Source organism: Dasypus novemcinctus, chromosome 15 (assembly GCF_030445035.2).
Source record: "Dasypus novemcinctus isolate mDasNov1 chromosome 15, mDasNov1.1.hap2, whole genome shotgun sequence".
Taxonomy (NCBI): Eukaryota; Metazoa; Chordata; class Mammalia; order Cingulata; family Dasypodidae; genus Dasypus; species Dasypus novemcinctus.
Genome location: NC_080687.1, coordinates 63,994,484 through 64,020,323, shown reverse-complemented (window position 1 = coordinate 64,020,323; position 25,840 = coordinate 63,994,484). Strand labels below are relative to the sequence as shown.

The 25,840-nt window shown below is 36.5% G+C and overlaps 1 protein-coding gene across 6 annotated transcripts in view; it reads right to left on the bottom strand.

Moving 5' to 3' along the window:
* The window catches only part of KLF12 (KLF transcription factor 12), a 487,534-nt gene that overhangs the window by 253,040 nt on the left and 208,654 nt on the right, over positions 1-25,840 (bottom strand). For all 6 annotated transcript variants that reach the window (XM_058276583.1, XM_058276582.1, XM_058276585.1 and 3 more), the window contains one exon: positions 20,902-20,991. In XM_058276583.1, the coding sequence (XP_058132566.1) occupies positions 20,902-20,991 (90 nt within the window). The remainder of the gene's footprint in view (positions 1-20,901; positions 20,992-25,840) is intronic.

Genomic DNA, 25,840 nt, shown 5'->3' with positions numbered 1-25,840 from the left:
TAAACCAGATATAATCATCCCACATGTTCAGAAATTTCTTATTAGTTTTTTAATATCTACCCGCTCATACTGCTTATCACCTAATTTCATGGGTATATGACAGTAACAGGTATATTTCAGAGCTTGGCTTTGGTTTATATTAAGCACTCATTTGGACTCTGCCATTTATTTGTATTATCACACTGATAATATCCTTAATGAAGAAGAGGATAGTAATATCTGTTGGCCTGGATTTACCATGGGAATTAATGAAATAAAGTATGTAAATGGCTAAATTTAGCCAATAAGTGATAAATACACAATAGCTAATTTTATTATTACTGTGTCAATCTCATACTACTTTCAGAATGTCAACTCTTCATATCAGATCAGAGGTTATGTTTTAGGTATCTGGTGTCTCTGCAGTATCTACGACAGTATCTTTCACACAGTAGGTACACAGGAGGTATACTTTAAATGTAGTTGAATAAGAAAATATCAAATACCTGTCGAGCTTTTAAGATTTTGAAGGCACAGTAAGGGATGAAAAAGACATCATTTCTAAACTTAAATCTTTAAGTGCTTATTCTAATTACACACACACACACACACACACACACACACGCATATTCTCCTTACAAGATTATGAGTGAAAAGGACCAAGGAACAGTACAAAAGTAAATGCTGGGAGCAGATGTGCCTCAAGCAGTTGAGTGCCTGCTTCCCACAAGGGAGATCCCAAGTTCAGTTCCCAATGTCTCCTAAAAACAAACAAGCAAACATATGAAAAAAACAACCCAGGGGAGTTGATGTGGCTCAGCGGTTGAGAGCCGACTTCACACATAAGAGGTCCTGAGTCCAATCTCCAGTCCCACTAATTCAAAAAAAAGAAAAAAGTGAACACTGACTTGGCAACCACAATTATAAGTAAAATAAACTTATTTTCCCTCCTCCTATTTTTCCAAATATAATTCCTTTTGCAAGTTTCTGTCTTCTTACTCCTCATATATTTGTTTCCACTTTGAAATTCCATCACTGGAATGTCTATGTTCAGTCTACAACCATTTCTCCTCCTCTATTAAATTGCCATTAGAAAAATTCAATTCTCTACTCCCTGTTGCAAACGAACTACATAAACGCCTAACAACTTACATGCATTTCTCCTCTCAACCGTAGGTACTATGTAAGAGTTCTTATATAGGACTACTTGAGGTACATTTTAATACTCGATTTTTCAAAAATGAACTTAAAAAGAATTTCAAAGACTGTGATATAAGTAACAGACTTAAGCTCATTCAGAGTCAAGCTGTTTACGCAATACAAAGACAACATTTAGAGATCTATTTAACAATCAAAGTCAGAAAAAAGAAAGAATGCAGTGAAGAGAATTATCCAACAAGGACTTGTTTCTGGCCACCTGATCCTGAGCTTGGCTAGACGCTCAATCTCTCCTGCCAGAACCCCAGAACTGTTAAGGGAACCCTAATTGCTATTGTGTGGTTTTCAACTGATGTGCTCTAAAACCTACTCCTATTAGACTCTTTAATACTGCTTGATTTACTTTTAATTCCTCTGTTTTGAGTTGTGCTGCCAAAGTTCTGAAGATCGAAAACATGCCATTACCTCTGAATAGTTGCTTGATTTGACAAACTCTGAAAATCAATCAGATTCTGGAGAACACCTGCCAAGTGCCACAAACTAAATGGCTGTACTGTAATCAAACTGTTGGTACTAACTCAGGGAGCAAGTTTTTCCCTGAGCTTCTGAGAGCCAATGAGAGTACCTGTAATTACCCCAAAAAGCAGCCCAGGCTGAAGGTGCTCATGGGATCACATTTAGGAAACCTCACAGTTGACAGAGTGTTACTTCAAGAATTATAATACAGAATTCTCATAACTAAAGGACCTCCCAAGAATTACCAAAAAATATTTAGAACATTTATCCACAAATTCAATCAATACCCCAGAAAATCTGCTAACTACTGTGACAGAGTTTTGTCTGCTACAGCAAGACACAACACTACAACAAAATGACTCAGCTTGTGGTTTTTACATTGTATAAAGGAACCTGGATTTTCTCTGTTGAACTTGCTTATCTTGACATAGAAAAGAAAGCTGTCTATCTTTAAATATTAAGAAGAGAGTAGAAAGAAAACAATGTATCTATCAAGGAAAAATTCTAAATTCCCTATGCTTTTAAATCCAAATTAAAATTGGACACATCATTTTACATTTGCCCTAGTGGGTCAAACAATACTATTTATTTTAAGGCTGTAGTTTACACATCTCCAGTTCCTAAAATCATCACCATACACCATGTTGTCATGACGCAATTCTTATCATTTCGTTTGAATGCATCCAGAAATCTGTAAACAAAATATCATGGAAAGCAAAAAACAAAAACAAAAAACCCACAAAGATTCCCAATGCCGGACATCATACTTTTATTCCTCACAAGAGGCATGATATATTCTTAGGTTCTGAACCTTTATCTGAAAAACATCCAGGATGCTTACTATGATCATTTCTTTATCTCTTACAAATCTTTCCTAAATTCCCTCAATTTAAGGCAAGGAAGGAGGTCTAGCCAGGAACAGCAGTTACCCACAGAATCCTTTGCAGAATTTCACTCAGGGCATACCCCACCTTCTTTCAAATGCTTCACTGTTGGGTCCTTTTCCCCTATAAATTAAAAACAACTGACATGAAAATAGTTTGAAAGTCCTATTCAAAATAATATGTCAGTGCCAATGCTTTCATAGTGTTAGGTGTTTGTGTGTATACATTTACATATATATATACATACCACATGTACATGAATATGTACATGTATTTATTAAACATAAGATATACAAATATACTGGCGGCGGACTTGCCCAGTAGTTAGGGCATCCGTCTACCACATGGGAGGTCCGCAGTTAAAACCCCAGACCTCCTTGACCCATGTGGAGCTGGCCCGTGTGCAGTGCTGATGCACACAAGGAGTGCCCGCATAGGGGAGCCCCACGCGCAAGGAGTGCGTCCCATGAGGAGAGCCACCCACCGCAAAAGAAAGTGCAGCCTGCCCAGGAATGGTGCCGCACACAAGGAGAGCTGACACACAAGATGACACAACAAAAAGAAACACAGATTCCCGTGCTGCTGACAACAACAGAAGCGGACAAAGAAGACGCAGCAAATAGACACAGAGAACAGACAACCAGGGGGCGGGGGTGGGGGTGAATAAATAAATAAATATTTTTAAAAAATACATGCTTGGTGTGTTAAAGATCAAAAGAAATATTAAATCTCTATTATCATGCCTAGGAGTTATAATAAAAGAGGAGCTCACAATCTTTGGGCCCCCTACTACACGTTTGTACAACCAATACATAGCATTATATTTTGGCAATAAATGGCATATGTTCTCTTTGTTTGTTTTTCTTTCTTTTAGGAGGTACTGGGAATTGAACCTGGGACCTCATACATGGGAAGAATGCACCCAACATGGGTACATCGGCTCCCCATGTGTGTTTTTAAATGCACAAAATCTCCCTTTTTTTTTTTTTTCTACCAGGAAGTCATGTGCTTTGGATAGGGAAAAGAATCTAAGAGGTTTTGTTTTTTTGTTTTTCACTATTGCATGGAGTTGCTTTTTTGGGGACCTCGTTTCCATTTAAGTGAATTAATTTATAGCTTAGCTTCAAATGAATTATTTCCCATTTACAATGAAGAGGTAACATCTTCACTTCCTATAAGCATCAAAAATTTCTTGATTCTTGTCTCATTTGAATTTAAGATCCAAGTCTGCCCCCAGCCCCTCCCCTTCAGAACTCAGTGCTACAAATCCTATAGATACTCTCCTGGTGTCACTCATTTATTTCAAGTCAAGTACGAAACTAAAGATAAGCTCAACATCCCGGTATCCATAGAAAATACCAACAAAATCAAGAAGCTGGCCTATTTTATAAAAAATTTTGAAATATTTGCTTAATGAACGCTTATGCCAGTTTTTTTCTTCATGATTCTTATTTTTCTAAAACATCTATATAATAGCAGTATTATTCTGGCTTTGAAATGATTTCTGCCGGGCTTAACAGAATAGGAAATTATAAATGATTGTTGTTTTTCCCAACAAAGGAAAGAGTTCACCAGTTATTCCCTTTCTCTAAACAACATTCACAACAAGAGAAGTGCCTAAACTTAGGGCTTTTCTTTTATGGCTAAACAAAATACCACTTTCCAGGTATTCAAAGAAAAAGTATATAGAGAATCAAGGCTGTAACTTAAGAAAATGTAGGTTAAACCTACCATTTTCTGGACAGTACAGGCAGCAGCATATTTATAAAAACCCCGACTAAATGTTGTAAATCTCCTTTCCTTTAAGTAAGGTATCTGGGACCTCTTTCAACACTCCACATTTTTATGAGATGCAAAATATTTTTCATCTTAACAAAATAAAACGTCAATGACTTTTTTTTTTTTTTTAAGATACTACACTATTTGTCGATTCTTATGGTAACAGTCAACTTCCACATACACTCTGATTACTAGGAAGTGAGAGAGAGAAACTTCCGTCCCAGGGAGAAATGCAAGTTAGGATTGAGGAAAACCGGAGGGGCAGTGGGAGAGAAGTATGTTGTGACAGGACCTTGTGCGTAAGGTTTCTAATTTGTTGGTTTACTTTGCTCCCGTTGCTGGGAGCTGGGGGAGGGAGGGCCATTACAGGGGTAGGGGGCGGGGGTCCAGACTTTCTTACAGTAAGAGAGACGCAGACTTTTCTGTCCAGTAAGCCGAGCACAGATTCCGTGTCAAAGGTAATAGCATTAGGATTCTATGTAGCAACACTTTCACACAAAGAAATACAAACTCAGGTTCCCAGGCAGGCTGGATAAACTAAAAGTGAAATAAACTTACGAAAGACCCCGCTTCAAGGGTGAGTAATGAGGAAAATTTACCCCAGACAAACCATGTGGCGGGGCTCCTGCTCAGCCAGGCCGCCCCGGAGGAGGGCTTGGCAAAGCCCCAGCAGGCACTGAGCCCTGCTGCCCCTCATTCAGGGACAAAGCCCACACCCCAGGCTCACTCCCGCAACAAGTCTCATTCTGTATAAAAGATGTGGAAACTTTGGAGGCATCATTTAAATGCCAATTTCAGTGGTTCCTCTTCTAAGTAAGGGCACTTACAGCATCAATATTTTAAACAGTTCAAGTATTTTTTTTTTCTTCTAAATGAGTCATTCACTCTCTCAGTAGAGAAAAGATAAAATAAAATGTCAATGACTAAAATGTGAACTCCTTCAAAGAGAGAGTACATTTCTCACAATTCAAGGATAACTGGCTTGGAGCTTGAAAATACAATACTACACATGACAATAGGAATTCACTGGGCTCCACAGGAATTCAAAGCCTGATGGAGAAAGTGGCCCAGGAACCATCAGTATTACACTTACTACAATTATGCAATTTCCTTACGACTCCCACTGAGTTTTAAAGGAATCCTCTGTGGCATTCAGAATGTACATGCAAGTACGAATCAATTTCAGGTATTAAAAATTCCTAATATTCTCTAGACCCCAGCACTTATTGGCTACCCTGACCAGCCCAGGCCGTCTCCTTCCCAGTGGTCCACAGCTTCCATTCTTCCTTTAGGGAAGGAAGATTCTGTGCTTCAGAGAAAACCCCCTGGGGAACATGTTGAACACACATGGTTCTCTTTTCCTATCCACAGAGTTTTTGATGCAGAGTGGGGAATCCAGTAGATACTGTAGCCACAGTCTGCAAACCACACTTGGAAAAACACTGTCTCAGGTAACCAAGATTGACACATCCTCCCACCAATTCAACTTGGCTTACATTTTGATCACAATGCAATACCACCAGCATTTTTTTGGCCAACTGTGGTAAATAATTATCAAGCTATACTACTCCTGGATTAAAAACTCAATTTCTCATTTGTCTCTGTTAAGATCATGATCACCATGCCTTTCCTATTCCATCTTCTCACTGAATTGATACAATCATCAAATAGTAATGTATAAAAGTGTTCCAAAACACGTAAAGGATATTTACATATCCAAAGTACTACCCAGGTATACAGCATGGCCAACTCCTTAAATAATAAAGTATATAGCAAATTATAATATCCTAAAACAAGAATCAAGAACATAACCATGTATTTTTTAAGGTGTTCTGAGGCATATTTGCTCAATGCCATCCCTCTAATTTTTTTTGGAGCATAGAAATAACTGGAAACCAAAGGTGGTGTAGATGGCTAACTCATTTTGCAAAACTAAGTGAACTAAACCTCTCTAACTCGTGATCTGCGAGCACAATAAAAGTTTGGGTTTTAAGCACGCTGTTTCTCTGTTTGAATTACTCAAGTAGTTAAGGCTATGCAGAATCAGGCCAAATTCAGTACACAGCAGAAGGACTCTCTGATTTCCATGAAATGGAGGGTCTTTCAAATTACACTGACACCATTTTAGGAGTCAACTGAGAACATGGCAGAGCAGCACTCAAATAACTCCTTGGCTCTCAAAATAATAGGCCCAAGGTAATCCCATGGATTATTCCCAAAATTGATACACAGAATCATAATGAAATTATACCAGATAAATGAAAAGGCATAAAGAATCTGAAAGAGTATGAAGCATGAAACTCAAATGTCTAACAATTTAACTATAACAGCTTTTATGTGAACAAATCCTGATAATTCTAATTTTATCTAAATGAATTCTGGAACAGCTGAGTAAGCTTGAAAATTCAGTACCACAAGAAGTGGGGAACAGTGGAAATGAGAAGCAGAGGGACAGGGGAGAAAGGGACCTGCCAGCTAAGAGAGGCAGGGGTTATGGATTATCTTTAAAAAATCAGTAAGAGGCCAACATTCTCCCTTTATATTACAAGGAATAGAATTCAGTTGCCAAAACAAAAAGATGAAATACCAGCTCTAAGAGAGCATCCTACTCAAGGATAAGCCTCATTCCCACCCGTCATTTTCTACCCTATCTCAAAAGCCCCTTCATCTCTATACCTCCTCTCCAAACAGCCCCAGTTCCATCTCCACCTATATCACCAATCAATATCAACCTATATCACTTAAGCTCAGGATGATTCCTCCCCATTCCCATCTTGTCTGTCCATGGGACTTACTGAAAATCCTACCCTGTATATAAGTTGGCACTTGAAATATGCTGGCAGTTAAACCCATTGGCCAAAGGCTAAGTATCAGAAGCCCTGGGCTATAATTTCAGAACTGCTCCTGATTCTTTCTGGGCTTTAGACACATCATTTCATTATTACTTTCCCATTTTCTCCTGTGAAAAATGGTGATCACAAGTATCTTGCTCTGTTCCATCTTCTCACTGATTTGATGCAAACATGAAATGATAATGCACAAGACAGTGTTCTGAATTATGCAAGAGATATATACTGATGTGAAGCAGTACTAGTTGGCACGATTTTTCTTCAGACTAAGTTGGAAGACGTCAAAGGAAGTATATATTTGCAACACCAAGGAAATGCAAGGCGGGACTAATACAACCACAGTTTCATTTAACTACATCAATAGAGGGCATTATTTCAATAAGCATTTTCATAAAACATGATAATAAAATGAGAACAATTCTCACTGTTCTCACCTATGCTGTCTCAGCTATGCTGTTTTTAGCCTTTGCTCCATACCAGCTTAGTATCACAGAAAAGCACAGCTTTTTGAGTAAGAAAGAGCTGGTTATTGACACTGACAAGCTGCGAGATCCTGGAGAAACTATTAAACCATTATTTACTTCAACTATCCTCATTGGTAAAGTGGAAATAATCGCTGCAGGAGCACCAGGAGCGTTAGAAGAGGCAGCATAAATAAGGGACCAGTCGCAGAGAAGGGTTCACTAAATGGTATGCTACACGGCTATTCTTATTGGGGAATTTAAAATTAGGATCGTCTTCCAGATAATCCATGGAGCTCCTTCAAGTCAGTCCCTTGCCTACCTTGATCCCTAGCAACCTGCACCATAAATAATTATTTGGTGACTGAATTAACCAATGAACGTGCTTGAAATCAAGCTGAATGGAGTGATGACACAAGACACAATCTGAGCTCAATTAAGTGCTAAATTGGGTGGATAATGACTATAAATAGATTAAATAAAGGTATAGAGAAGAGCACACAATAAATGCGGATCCTATGCTGGAGGTCTGGGGACAACCGTGAGTCAAAAAATTAAAGGAAAAAAGGGTATTACAGGTTGGAGCAATAGCTAGCAGCTGATAAATACTATGTAAATAACTCCTTTATCTTTCTAGAAACTTCATGAGGTAGATGCCATTATAACCCCCATTTTACAGATGAAGAAGCCAAGACTGATTAGATAGTCTACTCAAGTCACAGGAAAACTGTTGGAGCCAGTATTAAAACCAGGTAGGGTAGCTCCAGAGTCCATACACATTTAACTTCAAAGAGTCTTGCGGTAAGAACCAATAATTTAGGCAGAAAAGTGAGTGTATCTCAGTGTATCAGCTGCAAACAACAAAACTGAATCTAATTTAGGTAAAGCAGTATTTTGAAAAAATACCAGAGTTCACAACATCTCTTGGAGGGCCAAGAAACCAGGCAAAGTCAAACTATAGTGAAAATATCACTGATGCTGCCTACCAGCATCTGACACCTGAAAGTTGACCACAGCCTCTTCAGCAGAGCCAGAAGTTCCTGCCACTATGCTTGTCCAAAGAGAATTCTTTCATGTTCAGGAATCCCACTTGTGGGTCATGCAATTGCTTGGCAACCGGCCCATACACTAGCTGCAAGAGGGTCCAGGATATGTGAAGGTTTTTTTTTTTTTTTTTAGATCCTATCTCAGGAATACTGGAATTATCATATGGAAAGCTAATAAAATGTCAAAATTGTAACCAAAAGATGTCAGACAGTCTGAGAAGTTTTGAGAAATGATGTCAGGTACATAAAGCAGAGTTAAATCATATATGTGCAACTGCACTTCACTTGACAGCATTTTACCCTCACCAGCAAAGCCCACAGGTCTCATAATAGCAAAAAATTTTTCCAGGCATAACACGAAGATGCATGTAATTCAAAAACTGCAAATAGCAGCTGCTCTGTGACTTTTTTCAAGTATTTCAAAATGTTACATCTTGACAATATGCTTCATTTATCCCTTAAGAAAAAGCTATGAATTTAAGAAACTGGCTACATAATAATTTTTGTCTCTTATAAATTCTCTTCTACCCTTATGAGAGACATGTTCCCAGACTGTGGAATTTTTTAAAATTGTAGTAATATAATTTTATTTTTGTGAAAACACAGGGTTAAAATGAAACACTAATATGCACAACAAAAAGTGTTTGTTTTTTTAATTTGGAAAACATAGTTATTTTTACATTTTTACTCCTTTAACTATCAGGCCATATACATTTTTCAGTAACATTCCAAATACTTTCTACTTTAAGAATTATCTTTAAGTCTTTATGTTTAGGAAAAGATAGCTGCAGATGATGAGGTACAGTATTTTCGAGTAGTGGACAAAAGTCCAAGAATACAGACTTAAAGCTACCTATTATATTTGAGTTAAAAGCACTTTTTAAAATAGCACAATACCAATATATAATATTTTTATTGTGGGAGAATATAGATGACAGTATCATTTTTTCCCTGATAATGGGGTCTTATGAAATGGCGTAGGGAGAATATAGATGACAGTATCATTTTTTCCCTGATAATGGGGTCTTATGAAATGGCATAACTCTGGAGAATCATTAATGTTAAATCTTTTTTCACTCTCATGTTAAATATTGGATATTTTAATTTACAAATGCAAAATATTTTATATTATAAAATTAGGGAGAAAGGCAAACAGTAACAATTTTAAGACCAATTGTTGTTTTTACTCATCAGTTAATACACTGTGTATGTACTACGCTAAGCACTATGTACATAATGTCATTTATTCTAGCCAAATCCTTTTAAATGTTTTAGTGTACATGAATTTAAATAAAGGAAAATGTTTGACCTCCTCTTTAGAAACATTTTTAGAGTTAAAAAGCAAACAAATACTACATGAGATGTAAATATACGCAAGGACAGCAATCCAAAAGGATTAAGGCAAAAATCTCCACTTACATGTCTTTATATCTATTTGATGTCTTAATAAAACAATAGACATTAAGGGTTTTACTATATTATTTGTTTACCATATTAACAATAATATCTGTGAAAATGTTGATTTACAAAAGCTGATGAAAAAAGCTGGAGAAATTTTCAGCAATATATCCAAGTTTGTAATGAGTACAATACTGACTAGGGGGAAATATATGATCTTGAACCTTAGGAGGTCATTTATATGGGCCTGAAATCAATATTCTGACTGTTAGGCCACTAAAATATACTGGTAGACCCTGCACTGTTCACGGAAAATACTTCACCTTAAATACTTTATCTCTATTTTGTCAGTATATATAATACTATATTGATGAGTCATTTTAAAAGTCTGAATACTCATCTATTATATGAAATTAGTAACAAAATTGGAAGTGGACTAAGAAACTTGTTCTACATAATTACTTCTGACTTAGCCAAGGGTGGTTAGAAGTTTTGAGTCAACAGCTGCATTAATTTCTTTCAAATTAAAAAAAATTATAACCAAGGATTTAAAAAAATCTACGAAAAACAAATTATTTGCTTACATTTAAAGAATAACGAGATTGTCTTATTTAGCAGATATATATTTTAAGATTGAGTAATATCAATAATTATTGATAAAGCATGGCTTTACAGAAAAAGATGTTTTTATTTACGACAAGAATATAGCAACGAAATTGAAGTTTGAAAGGTGGAAAGAGTTGGTCAGGGGCTTACAATATTGTATATCACAGTTCTTTCATAATTGATAAGAAGTACATATTTCTTTACAAAGAAAGTCTTTTGACAATACTTTCCTAGAACAACTGGATCAGAGAAAATTCCATCCTCTCCTACACTACAGACAAGAATACTTGGCAAGAAATTGATCAAAATTCCCATCTAGTCAAATGTGCTGTGGTCATATATTGTACATTTTCCTATGTGATGATGCTGACATAACTTGCAAAGCAATGACAAAAAAAGTTGACATCCTTACATTACTACCTATTTATGAAATTCTAGGTTTTCCAAACACTATGACAGAGAGAAGTTTTTTAGAAGCTGAATCTACTATGTGACGGGAGCTTTTGCTAAATTATGCTGTTTTCTGAAATTGATAGACAGTGAAAAAGTACTTTGTCCATGTGACTATTAGGGAAAATTTTTTTGTGTATTTTTATTTAAGTAAATGAAAACATTATGATATATTAAAATAAATATATGGAGTAACATTTTTAAATCTTATGAAATTAAGATAAAAGATTTCAAAAAATTCAACACTACTTCAGGCTACTTTGCATAACGGCCTCTGAACCTCTGTGATATCTTTTGCTTTTACTGTAGCATTGAACTAAAACATTTCATAAAATCTACATTAAAATTTTTTTCAGAAGCATGAAAATCAAAGAGGGAATTAGTTTATCAATCATTTCCAATGTCACAACTACCACCAAAACTATGCTACAAAGACAACTTGAAATGGTAAAAAGATATTTACAAAATATGGGCACCAATTCTGATCCTATTTATTGGTTGTGTGATCTTAGATGTACATTATCTCTGCAATTTTATTTACTTATGGAGATTATATCACATTGACTCAAATGGTATAATAAGGTACATAAATATTTGAGGCCATTACGTTCTCTTGATGTACTAACCCTCCCTTTTTTAGCATTATGAAATAAAGTCCCATTTTTTATATTCCTTATTCTAAAGTCTACTTTTATTTTGCTATTAGTATAGGTCCTACATTTTGTTTTCTTTTGTTTTTGCATGAAATATATGCTTTCTACCCTTTTTCTTTTACCCTCTCTGTGTTGTTATATTTGAAGATTTCTTATATATAGCATATAATGCTTAAAGCATCTGTCTTAGTTGTATTATCAATATGATTGGGTTTAAATCTACTACCTTGCTACTGGTTTTCTATTTCTCCTGTCCTTTGTCCATTCTTCCTCTTATCTTCTTTTGAACAAATCAAGTATTTTTTATGATTTGAGATTCAACTCCATCTCTACTATTATTGGTTTATTAACTATACCTGTTGTTTGATTTTATGTGTGTGGGTTTGCGCTAGCATTTATAACATACACCTTTAATTTATTACAGTCCACCTTCAGATAATACTATAATACAAATAATACAAATAATATACACATACTAGAATAACCCTTCAACAGTTAACTCCTTTCCATTCCACTTTGGTTGCTATAATTTTAATTCTGCATAGTTTATGAAACCCATATGCACTACTATTTTTGCTTTAAGTACTCAATTTTCTTTTAACAAGTTTTTTTAAAATTTTTAAATCTTTTACATTTTCCCATGTAGTTACCATTTCAAGTGCTCTTCATTGACTAGACACCAATTTCTATCTAGTATTCTTCCTAATTGAAGAATTTTTCTTCTGCCCTTGAATGGTTTCAAACAAGAAGTCTGACTTTTGTCCCTCTATCTGTAATGTGTCTTATTTTCCCTTTGACTACTTTTTAAACTATTGATCACTAGCTTCACTAGGTTTCAGTAATTTGATCATCTGCTTGGGGTTCACTGAGCTTCTAGGATCTGTGGTTTTTATCATTTTCATCAAATTTGGACAATTTTCAGCCATTATTACTTCAAATATCTTGTTTGCCCCCTCCTCCTGAGACTCCAATTACATGTATGCTCAATTACCAGTTATTCCTCCAAAGCTCACTGAGGCTCTGATTTGAGTTTTTTTTCTTCTCTCTCTCTCTCTTCACTCTTTTTTCTCCTTCTGCTTTATTTTGGACAGTTTTTATTACTATGTATTCACAGTCATTAATCGTTCCTCTTTGTATTTCTACTTTTTAAAAACTTCCAATATATCTTTCATCTCTGGAAGTTTCACTTTTTATCTTTTTCATATCTTTTATTTCTCTTATTTTAACGTTTTCCTTCACATCCTTCAACATATTTATATAAGATATGTAACAGTTATTTCAAGATCTTTGCCTACTAATGTATTATTTCTGTCATTGCTGGATATGTTTCCCATTGATTTTTTTCTTCCATCTGGGTAGGTGTCATGTTTTCCTGCTCCTTTGTATGTCTGATCTTTTTTTTATTGGATGCCAGGCTTTGACTTTCACGTTGCTGAATGCTGGATTTTGTTTACTTTTTTAGTGTGCTGGATTTTGTTCTGACACACAGTTAAGTAACTTCAAGATCAGTTTGATCCTCTCAGGGTTTGCTTTTAAGGTTTATTACGACAGGTCCAGACCAGACTGTGTTCTGGGACTAATTTACCACCTCTACTAATCTGTCACTCCTCTGAGACCTCGCCCCAAAGTCCCATGTATGAGGAAGTCTCTCTGCTCTGGACTGTGTGAACTTTATGTGTGCTCCACTCATCGTTTAGCCTGCTGCTTTCCAGTTGTCCTTTCCTGGCCCTCCTCTAAAACGGGCAGATCAGTACTCAGCCAAACCCTTAAAAGGACCCCTCTGCAGATCTCCAGAGCTCCCTCTGTACAACTCCCTCCTCTCGGGTACCCTTCCCCTTAAAAGTTACTGCCTTAGCCTCTCCATAGTCCAATCATTTTCTGATTAACTCAGTGTGATCATAGGCTCTGTTTGGAATGCCCCTCCTTGCTTTGTATCCTGGGAATTTTCTCCAGACAGTAAGCTGTGGCAATCTTGGGTTCACCTCCTTTTCTGCCCTTCTCTCAAGGATAACAGTCCTTAACTGCCTGTTGTCCAAAAGGTGAAAATTATTTCATATATTTTTCTGGTTTCCCAGTTGCTTGTACTGGAAGGTCATTTCCCACAGCAGTTAATCATTCATGGACAGAAGTTTAAGTCTTCAAAGGGTTAAACGACACATTTTTGTGAGGTATTTTATAAACTATGAATCGGTAGGCAAATGTTAGCAGAATAAAACACATCTGGATATGCACTTCTCATGGCTCAGTTTTGTTGTTGTTTTTTGGCATTCTCACACAAAGCCTACTAGGTGAAGTAAAGCACAATACTGGGTAACCTAAAATATTCAGGAAATGTTAATTTATCTCAAATTAAAGTCCCCAAATTAGTCAGAGCATGACATTTCTTTAAGAAGTATTTCTTTTTGTAAAGTACTGACCTATAAAAATGCAAATAACCCTTGGAAAGGGAGCATTTTAGGCCCTCATCAATTAATGAGACTGCAGTAGGATGGAACGGGTCATCTGCTGGTACCCTGAATCATTACAGTGCCATTAGGGTCAGGGTGGTGGCAGGAGAATAAAGTTGGAGGAGAAAAAGTAGATTGCTAAAGGGAAGGAAGGAGGGCAGAATTATAAACTTCAGAGCTTTGCCCAGGGCAGGCCCTGAGGGAAAGGATTTGTCTGCCTGCTGTATTTCCCTTGGGTACTATCTGTAATTACTATCACAGCTCATTGATTTTCAATTCTTTCTATTAATACACTTATTGGCCATTCTGACATTATTAAAATCAGGCCAACTCTTTGCTTCTGTAGTAGAGGATATTTCTTCCCTAAAATATGAGTCTTTCAGGAGATTTTTTTTTTCCTGCTTTAGAACAACATTCTCACATTAGCAAAAACATGGTTTCTGCATACGTTTTCCTTTGAAGCCAAGAAGTGACATGCAAAGATTTCACTACAGATCAAAAGATCTCACACAGTGGGTCATCAGAGAATATTAGATGATAAGCAAATTCATATTTCCACGATAATTCTACCAATTTATTAACAATGCTGGTCCCTATTCCACAGTAGGGGAGGAAATAATGAGGCCTTGTTAAAAGGTAATGCAAGTGGCATTTTTATAATGTCTTTTCTTCACTTCTGATAGTCATTAAAATAACAGTCTTATTAAGCCTTTACACACAGATCTACATTAAATCTTTTATGTAAAATTAAACATAGTGGTTCATTGAGGAAAAAAAAGTGGGATCTGTTGTTGTTCTTCCTAAAGCTATTGAATTCCAACGTAATTACCCGCCTTAAATAAGCACTCAGTAGCACATTTCTAGATATAGCTAAAATACTTGCATCCAGCCATACTTTCATTATTAAGCCTAAGGTTTGGTGTCTTTTATAAAAATAGCCCCTGTCTCAAAATCCTCTCAATTCTACGGTGTGGCAAACTGGCTCTAACTTATGACAAAAAGCATCTAAATTCATCAATATTTATTGAGTGCTGCCTATTCATAAGCTCCTGTGTTGAGTTGATGAGAAGGAGAAACATAAAACATAAGCTCCCCTATGAAGGAATTTACAATATACCAGGCTTAATGGTGCTAATCTGCTCTCTGTGATATAGAAATATTCTCAACAGCTTGTCATGAATGCTTTTGCAGGATGGTTTGCAAAAGTTACTGCAACGGCATAAAGCGAAAAGACCAAGTCTGCATTATTCTCTCTTGTCCTACATCCCAAACAAGCTCAGAGGGATGTCTGGTTTGACGAGCACTGACATTTTCTGTTAGTAAGACATTGGAATCTATACCTGGCTGAGGCTATACCTGCACCGTTCCTAGTGACATGGCTTGTAGCAGAGATTTTAGGCTCTTTTCCTCCAATTGAAGGGCCTTCCCGCCATTCAATTACTAACTGTACAGAGCACTTAATGTTGGCAAAACTCCCAACCTCTCTCCCTCCCTCTGCCACACTGTGGCCCCCATACCACCAAGACAACTGGGTCCGCAGGTCAGAACTGCACCTGCAGGGTGCAGGGTTCAACCCCATGGCTGGTGCAGGGTCACAGGTCAGCTCCTTCCCTACGGCTGGTTTCTCAGACCTTTGGGACAGTGATGGTGACTGAATGAGGAGTGTATCTCCCTCTGCATTTAGGTGAAATTCTACTTAGAAATAACTTCTTTAAACTTTTTATTTTAAAGAATTTCAAACATATATATATACACAAAAGTAGGCAGAAGAGTTAAACTCCCATGGACCCCTCACCTGGCTTCAATAATTATGGACTCGGGATCATTCTTGTTTCCTCTCCCTCCATCCATTCTCCTTTCCCATACTCTATCATGAAGCAAAATCGAGACTTTTTATCATTTCATCTGTGAATATTTCATAGGTATCTTTAAAACATATGAACTCAGAATTCCTTTTGTAATGTAACCAAATACCGTCATCACACAAAAAAATTACAGCATTTCGGTTTTAATATAATTGTTTTCTGGCTTTGTTATTTTTTCACATTATAAAATCTAATCAGAATTTTCTCCCACTATGCTTAAATAAAAATTCAAATAAAAAAGTAGGGCTCCAACTTGAGATTTACCTTTAATCCACTTGCAAATTTATAGATTAATGTAGATATTGAGATCTCTACCAAAAACCATCTGGGAATTCCTGCAATAGAAACTAAAGAAACGGGGTCATTTTTTCCCCTTTTTCTCCAGAAAGAGAACATTTACTCAGTATGTGCCAGGCAGAATCCTACGAGGCATGGGTGTTTAACCCCACCCCACCTCTCAGGGGAGGGGAATTAGGCTGACAGAGACTAAACATGTGTCACACAGCTGGCACCTGACTGAACAGCATCCAAATTTAGGTCTGTCTCACGTTAAAGTCTCTGTATTTTTACTTTCACACACAGGTAGTTAGTTTCATTGTAGTATGAATGCTACATTTAAAATGGGAGGTGCTTTCTCTTACTCCTTGCCCATTACCAGGATCACAGAATGCCAGACTAAACCTGGAAAGTTCGTCTCCAGCAGCCAACCATACGGATGAGAATACAGAGGCCCAGAGATGTGATGCCACTTCCCAAGTTCATTCAAGCCGGTAAACTTCACAGCCAGAAATGAAATCGTATTTTCTGCCTCTGAGGAGGTACCCTTTCTCTACACTCCACCTTCTCACTCAGTGTAATAGTTCTAGTATTCTTCCCGCTTTAGTCCTTTACTTAATAACATGTTAGAACTTCCAAAGGTTGACAGCATTTGGGAAGCTCTTGTAACAGCAGGGTACAAGCACCAAAAGTCATAGGCAAAGTCATTCAACCGCTTCTTGCTGTGTCCCTGAAATGTGTCACAAGGGCACAGGTCCTTCCTATGGACTGCTTAGCAGCATGTGCTATATGACGGACAAAAATGAAGAAAACTCAAGCGACATTTCAGGAGACTACAATAACGGTCTACTTAGTGATTATGTAACTCATGATGTAAGAGCCGAGAGAGCTCTAAGGAGAAGGTCCTGCACCGGAGTCAATCTGCCACTATGTGTACGTGGTTTCACGTGGCTCCACACTAAGGCCCTCCGTCACCAGCAAGAAAATATATTTTCAATATTTATAATTTTGATCTCTATGTCAGCAGCAACCTTATGGTATAGATGGCAGAGGCTTACAACTAGCTACTGATTATTTCTCATCATGACGGTTGTAATACATGGCCAACTTTATTAAATCATGGTATTGAACACGTACCATGTGCCAGGAACTACAAGAGATTACAAGAAATTTGCCCTCTAAGAACTTACAATCTGACTGAAGAGACATGACTGCACATGGACAAATACATACACCATAAAAGCTAGCAAGAGATTAGGCACGGAAGCCAGTCCTTTTTCAAGGAAGAGAGAAAGCAAAGTGGTGAGCCTAGGCCTGTTGCACAGCATTTCTTTAAGGTCTGAAACATACTCCTCAGGTCCTGAATTCCTTGGGGGTGGAGGGAGGGACATGCAGAGACCAGCTGTCCACAGAAGACCTAAGGGACTATTTATAGCAAACGGAAAAGAACAAGCACACACCTTCATGATGCTCTGTAACAGAATTTCCGCAAGAAGTAGCATTATCTTTAAAATGCTACCTGCAGCCTGAACAACAGACTTATTTTCCTTCCCCCAAAGCCTTGAGGTTTATATCTGTGTTCTAAAGATAGAGAGTGTCAATCCTAGGTTTCCAATGTGATCACAGATTCCAGCCAATGAACCAACTTCAGGTCTTCTCATTCATTGTTGTGACACATACCCATGTTTCTAACTTTATTTGTTCATTGTAACATGTTTCATCTTTATTAAAAGCCCATAACCATGAAAATAAGGAAAGAGCTGGGTAAGGTTGGAGCCAAAACATCTTTGAAATTCTAGCACTCATTTAGAAATAGTTCTAAGATTCTGAAATTAGACAGTACATACCACCCACTTCATCTCCAGTGAAAACTCCAGTAAAATGGCCAAAAATGAAGTGCACTAAAATTTTACATTTCATTACTAATTTTAAAGAAGAGTTAATTTAAAGTATTATGAAATGTTAAATACAAAAATTGTTGCATTCCATAAAGACTTAGGTCATAATAAATGTCATTAAACACGGCAGGCTGTATTATTGAAGCTTACTATAAAAAAGAACGAAATTACACCATCATATATTTAAGAAGCACATATGAAACTAAATAAGAAATAAAGTTTCCATTTCCCTCCTACATGCACAATCTAAATTAGGGTCAAAATACCAAGATCAGCTCCATTCGCAAGAAGGAAAATTTATTTTAATGAGTAGGCATTAAGTAAAACCTACAGAACGTACAATTTTCCTTGTCCCTATTTAAGGATAAAAAATACTTAAATAATATGATGTGGGGTTTCCTATTTTCACTGTAAAACCTCTTGGAATACTGGCTTTTGTTTTTTGTGCACCTAAATCTTTCATGCAAACCTTAGCTTAAACTGAAAAATTATATCAAAGGGGAAAGAACTATCTGGACATCATTAAGGATCATCAGGACTGGGGATAATGTATTGGCCTGGCTTTGACCATTGGTCCAAGTCATATCTTCTGACTAGTTTTTATACTTTCTTTCTTTCTCCAACATGCATGTGAATATATTTATTGCTCTTCACCACAAATAAGGATTTGTGAAATAAAAAAAATGATGTCAAATGCAGATTGCTTTTTTTCCCCATCAACAATGGAAAAAAGGTTATCCTCTCTGAATTAGATATTAATATTATGGTCTGTATGATTTGTTAAACATGGGTTGTGCAGACATTAATTTTATTAACCGTAAGATAATGCAGCAAGATAAATAACCACTTCACACCCGCTAGGAAGGCTGTTATTAAAGAAAAAAAAAGGAAATAATAAACGTTGGTGAGGAGGTAGAGAAACTGGAACACACATATACTGTGGGCGGAAAAGTAAAATGGTGTAGCCACTATGGGAGGCAGTTTGACCCTTCCTCAGAAAGTTAAACATAGAAATGACGTATGACTTGGCAGTTCCACTCTTAGGTATACAATCCAAAGAAATGAAAGGAATAGGGACGTTACTAAGGATGCTCATTTAGATGCTACCCTCCACCTCCATGTCCAGATGTCCTCATTATGAAATATAGCAGTTGCAGTGAATTAAAATAATATAGGGGCTGGCCCACAACCTCAGGATGCCTCAGCATTTCCTAGGAAGGTAATAACCTAGGGGGTTTTGCATTGTCAGTATGCCTCAGCTTTTTAGACCCTATTGTTTAGGTCTCTTCAGTGACCATCCCTCTTTCCAGCTTAGACAAGATAAACAGCTTCTCCCTCTCCTCCCCACATCTTACCTTGGTTCATGCACCTGAGGAAGTCAAATGCAAACCCCCCAATCCCCACTCTGGCTAGGTCAACTGTATAGCTTCACCCCTATAACATTCTAATGGCAGGTTCCCAAGGTCCACTGCGTACCTCTTGCTCCCCACTGCTTGTATGAGTCTACCTACGCCACTGCTGTGTTTCCCAGTGTGGCCTGGTGAGGCCAGTCGCTCCTCTATGTTCTAGGGCTAATAAACCTTTCTTTCATGCATCTCTGATGTCACTTGTCCCTGCTGTACCTGGCTATCTATATAAAGAACCTTTCAGTAATACATCAGTATCTTAACTCCTTGACTGGGACAACAGATGAACTTATCCGTTCTGATTATTTGTCCTGTGAGACTTTATTCACATTGAATAAATTAATTTTGACTGTTCAACTGCAAAACGTTGGTACTTTTGCTTTTTTTGAATAAGAGATATATAAATAAGGTTACCTTCATATACTTATTTGATTTATGACCCTTTTTCAGTTGTCTGTATTGCCTTGATAAAGGTTGTTCGATAAAATGGGTAACCAGTGTACACTCAGCACAAGAGCAAATCTTTCTCCCTTTGAACATCAGGCTGCCAGCAGGTACTGTAAGCAGTCATGCTGCCCTTATTTTTATTTTAACTAGTGATGTTGCAAAGGTTAGGAATTACAAAATCCCCTACATCTTTTTAAAAAATTTCTCTGTGCTCTGAGTCATTATATTTTTCAGTTGCCATGGATTAACCTTTCTTTGGCTTTTATGAACTTTCCAAATTCACTGACCTCAAATTCATTAACTAACCCCATTCATTCCTCATGGAATGAAAAAGGTTAAATACAAATGTTCATAAGAGAAATTTACCTAATAAACAATAAAAGTCCCATATCTGTTCTCTGTCAATTCCTAACTTACAAGGAGCCAAGATATCATGACATTGAAATTATATTTCCGTCGTGGTTTTTTTAACTTCTTCTTTGCTCTGGATTTTTAATTACCTTTTCAAAACATTCACCAATTTAAATAAAGCCATGTGGTTCTTATAAGGTCACTATGTCTTCCTAATTTCAGAATGCTTTCCCTTCCAAGTGAGAAATATTTGAAGTTGAAAATGGGTGAGAATCAACTATACTTTTTATATGATTTTTGCTTGCGAGAGAAACGTTCAGACAAGCGAAAAATCAAAAGTGTCTGCAAACTTTAAGGTGCTCTGGAAATGATCACCATTATGATAAAGAAAAGGGGGGGGGGGAGAGACATAGTTTGGAAACCTCTGCTTACCCCTTGTTCAGATTCCAACAGCTCTGTTTTGACTCTGACTGCCGGCATCCCATCAAGCATTAACATTCTGTTCTCAGAGGTGTGGATATTCTAAGAAGAAAAAAAGAAAGAGGGACATTCAGCTATAAAACATTCCAAAGAGGACATCTGGTAGAATCTTCCTTCATTATAGTTCATTTAGTGCTGTTAACCTAATTTTTTAACAGTGAGGTGTAATTAAATGAGAATATCACCATCACCAATTATCCCACTAATTTGAACTTTCATTTGAAGTAATGACCAAGAAGGTGAATTAATCAGCCCAATTCTCTGACCTCTGGGCTGGAGGTCAGACTGTAATAAACTAGAATATAGAAACCATACATTAATTGATAAGAGGCTAGAACAATTCATCACACTTTTGTAATAGTGGAAGGAAATATAAGTCAGTCTTCTCTTTCCCTTAATTCTGGAGATTGCATTGTTTACAAAAGCCACAAAGGAGAAAATCCAATAGAAAAATAATTTATACACTGTCATGTAATTGTCAATGTCTACATAAATTTTAAAACAAGATAATATAATTTTAGCTATATCAAATTTTGATATGACAATTCCAATGAGACAAAAATTTCTCCGTAGCAACCCACAAATATCTAATATTTTAAAACTGACTAACTAAGTCTTGGAGGGAGAATGAGTTCTTAAGGTGAACTCATAATCAAAGAATGAATAAAAATCTGTTTTCTATTCATATATATATATATTTCAATATACTACATCAAGGAAAACCTTATCTAGTTTGTGGCTCAAAAGAATTTCAAACCCCATGTATAAAAAGATTAAGTGAAGATTATTTTCTACTACTTTTTACTGCTTAGGGATTTTCTGAAGTCAATAACCTATGGAAGGGAATCAAGAAGTCAAATGTGTTTGCTTAAGGCCAATATCAGGTTCATACTTTAAAATATATTTACAATGCAAACTTTAAGAAACTAACATGACTAAATTTTACTGTATACATATGAGTATTTAGTATTGTTATTTTTGATCAGTTATAGAATGTAACTTCATGACACTAAAGTGGGAAATAAATCAGCTTTTTGCCTACATGGTGACAAATGTTAATGCATTTCTAAAACTTCAGGTTTTCATTTTCATAGTTACTTTCCTGCCAAACTAACAGTTAAAACACCTCCAATTTCAACTAACAATACAGTTAATGTTTTTTATTACCAATACCATAGTACCGTATCCTGAAGCTCTAATTATTTCTCATATTTTCTAACTTTTAGTTTAAGAAAAATACTCTAAAAAAATAAAATTTGTAGGGACTCTCATAAATATCTGTTCTGAGAAACCAACTACCATAAGAAAAAGCAAATTTAACTCCAGAGTTAATGAATGAGCATTTTAAAACTCCATGCCACCTAGTCGACGAGGTACTTACAAGAAGAAAACAAATTATACTAATATTCTTTTCTTGGAAATATACAATATCAAAATTGGCAGGAAATTTTTTAAAAATATTTTTGGCTTTTGACTTGTCCTTTTTAATAGATTGCTTAGAGCAGAAGGAGCTGGCTGTGATATTCCTGGGGAGCTTGGTTCATTTGTTCCAAACTCGAAATCCTTCCGAGGCCTGTGGGTTGTACATACACCGGGCTTAGATCTCAAATCCTAACGTGTCGCTTGCTTCCCTGGTTGGAAGCAGCCAGCTTGGCTTGCTACCATCCTGCAGCCAGCCAGCCACAAGGCCCTGGTTTTCACAGCAGCACCAGGAATCGCCCTAACAAAGCATCCCATGGGTTGCTTGGTTGCTAGACAATGAAGGATGAGTTGATATTGCTTCCTACCCAGGAGGTCTTGCCCAGAGGAAAAGGAGAAGCTACCTTATAAGGGAGACCAAGCAAAAGAGGTGAAAAGACAAAGAGTGATTCTGGAAAGGCAGGCTTAATGAACTGTTAGAATCTGATTAGAGCCTAATGTCCCTTTTACTGCTTTGTACCAATTTACAGCTGATATACTTTAAGCATTTTCCCACTGGCTGTGATAAATTCATTAGTTAAGAGATGCAAGCTAACCAGAATCTTTGAAGTTACAAATGGATAAATCATGAGAACCTGACTGAGCCCATGTTCCATTCAGCATATTTAAATACTGCAGTTTTTTCAGGTGGATTTTCTGTTGTTCTTCAAGAATAATTCTGCATATGTTAAAGTGAAGATGTACATTTCATCACGTAAAAAAAGAATAAAACAAAACACATTCTCAAACTGTTCTTAAAGAGATGAAGATTTTCCTTGATCTCTTGATCAAGAACTATTTCTCCTTCCATGATTTCCAAGGATCACTCAGAGCCACTGCCATAACACACACCATAAATAACACTGTTCACAGCTAGGGAACTAAGCCTTGACAGTTAAACTCCTTCAACTAGTACAGATTCAGTCTGCATATATGCCTGATAGCTATACTGTTAACATATGTGAAATATATTAATCTCTGCATTCATGTTTCTAACCCTGTTTAGAAACAAGAATCATAGCATGTTCCAAACCATCCAGGAAGAAGCACGTAACTACATAGCATCTAAGATAGTTACTGGAACAAAATATTGATAGATTTCCACCTTTGAGTTCAGTTCAGAAACAGTCTCAAGTGATTATAGGCTTTAAACATGCAGTAGGTTCTCATAATTTGGAATTGCTGTCAAACATATCTTGCCATGCTCTTAATCAAAACACATTTGCACCGGAATCAATAGTTCAGTGGATTCCCAAGAGGTAAATAAAATTATAGTCATCAATTTTAATACCATGCTACTATTTGTATATTTACGGTGTAACAAATATTTGATACTATATAAATCAGAATGATCAGTTCTGCATGAGTGTATGTTCATACATGTATGTACAAACATGCATGCATATGTACTATTAATTATATATAATTAATTTTGGTTAGATATTATGTAACTTTAAATCCTATCTGTTCTGTGTCTCTTGAAAACTCTGACAAATTCTGATACCTAAATATTTATCTATCTTAAATCTTCATGTTTGCCTACAGATGATGAGCAATATGGTTACCAGTCCCCATTCCTATGGGATGTTAAGCAATGACGCAAGGGACACCTGAGTCACGATTCAGGATACACTGCACTTAGGTGGTCAAGACAATTTCCTGACAGATTTTTAAAAGTTTATAGTGCGAGCATGCAAACTAGTGAAAAGTATCATCCCACTGGTACCTTTTCCCATAGCAAAAGCAATAGAATCATATTGGGAAATTATGCTGTGGCATATAAAAAAAGACTTCAACCTCTCGCTTCACCTGACTGACTTCTACCAGAATGACAAAACCCACAACAATAGCAAATTTTTTAAATCTCTTACCACAGATGTGCTAGTTCAACTAACAGATCACTTCTATGGAGTAAACAACTGTTTAACCCAAACACAAAGCCTGTGCTGAAATGCAAGAGAATTGGTGAATTCCTTCCTCTCTCTATAGGTAAGGGTCAAAAAACATAATTGATTGGAATGTTGCTTAGGGGATGGATTTAGTTATCTAAAGCTGTGCAACAAACCACCCCAAAACTTAGTGACATAAAACAACAATCGATGCCTTATTACCTTGATAACAAGCATAACACTTTATGTTTGCATATTTACTAGTGACAGATCCAGTGCTAAGAAGTGAACACATATACTCAATCCTCACAGCAACCAGGAGGGAGATTTTATATTATCTTCTGATAAATTAGAATCTGAGACCCAGGGTGGTTAATTAAATTGCCCAAGGTCACGCTACTCACACCAGTCATAAAGCTGTGCTCCAAACCTAGGATGTGTGACCCCAAGCCGACCTCTTCACTACATATATGTGCATAATATATATATACACCTAGAAAATATATATATATATATATATTACACATATCTCAAAATGGGGGAAATGAGGACCTTATTGAGGGTCCCAACAGAGAAGCCCTGGAATGTCGATAACAGTTGCTCTCAGGGTTGAGCTCATTTAGTCACTGAACAACATATGCACGTTTGGGTCACTAGTAAGTATTGACATTTTGAAAAATAACAATGAAGTCAAATAAGCCTTTAGATTCCAACTATTTCACTCTTTCTTTAAATTAAACTTCTGATATATTTCCATGCTTGATGAAATTACATATTCAACTGAGCAAGTCAGTCCCATTCTGATTTCAACATCCAGAAAATATAGGTAATCTCATCTGCTACACCAATGTATGGAAAATATTCACATCCTTGGTGGCACATTCAGTATTTTCACAGTAGGTATACGTATTTGGATGATACAGTAACTTAGTCTTCCACATTTTAGACTCAGGAAAGAGAAATTTAGCATCACATTTAATGTAAGGAGTAAACGTAAAAGAGCATATTTTCCTCTCATCATATCTCACCACACTGAGCCCATGACTTTGGAGAGTGTTTATGAATAATCAAAGTATCTGAAATGGTATAAAATAAAAATCAGTTCAAAAGCAGACTTTGCTGCTCTTCTGGCTCAACCTTTCATCTTTCATTTCTTACCAAAATGGGAGAGTGAAGATCACATTAATGATATTTTATTGACAAAACTAAGAACCAGACTACAGACCCTTCAATGATCCATAAATAAATTATTCTGAAATATTAGTCTTTAATCTCAAAAAAAAAAAAACTTCCATAAAGATTCTCACACTGAAATATACAGAACAGTGTCTTCCATCAGGACTGGTGCACAGAGGAAGGGCAATACAGCAGCTTCTATTTTTCTGATACCAAGGATCACTCTGTTCCCCATGTTGGGTTAAATGCTAAATTCCTACAACAATAAATGGTTTACACTAATAATTTGGAAATGTTTACTATAAATAATATTTGCTAAACTAACCGTGAAAAACAGATAGTTCTTATTCAAGCTGCAAATAGATGTT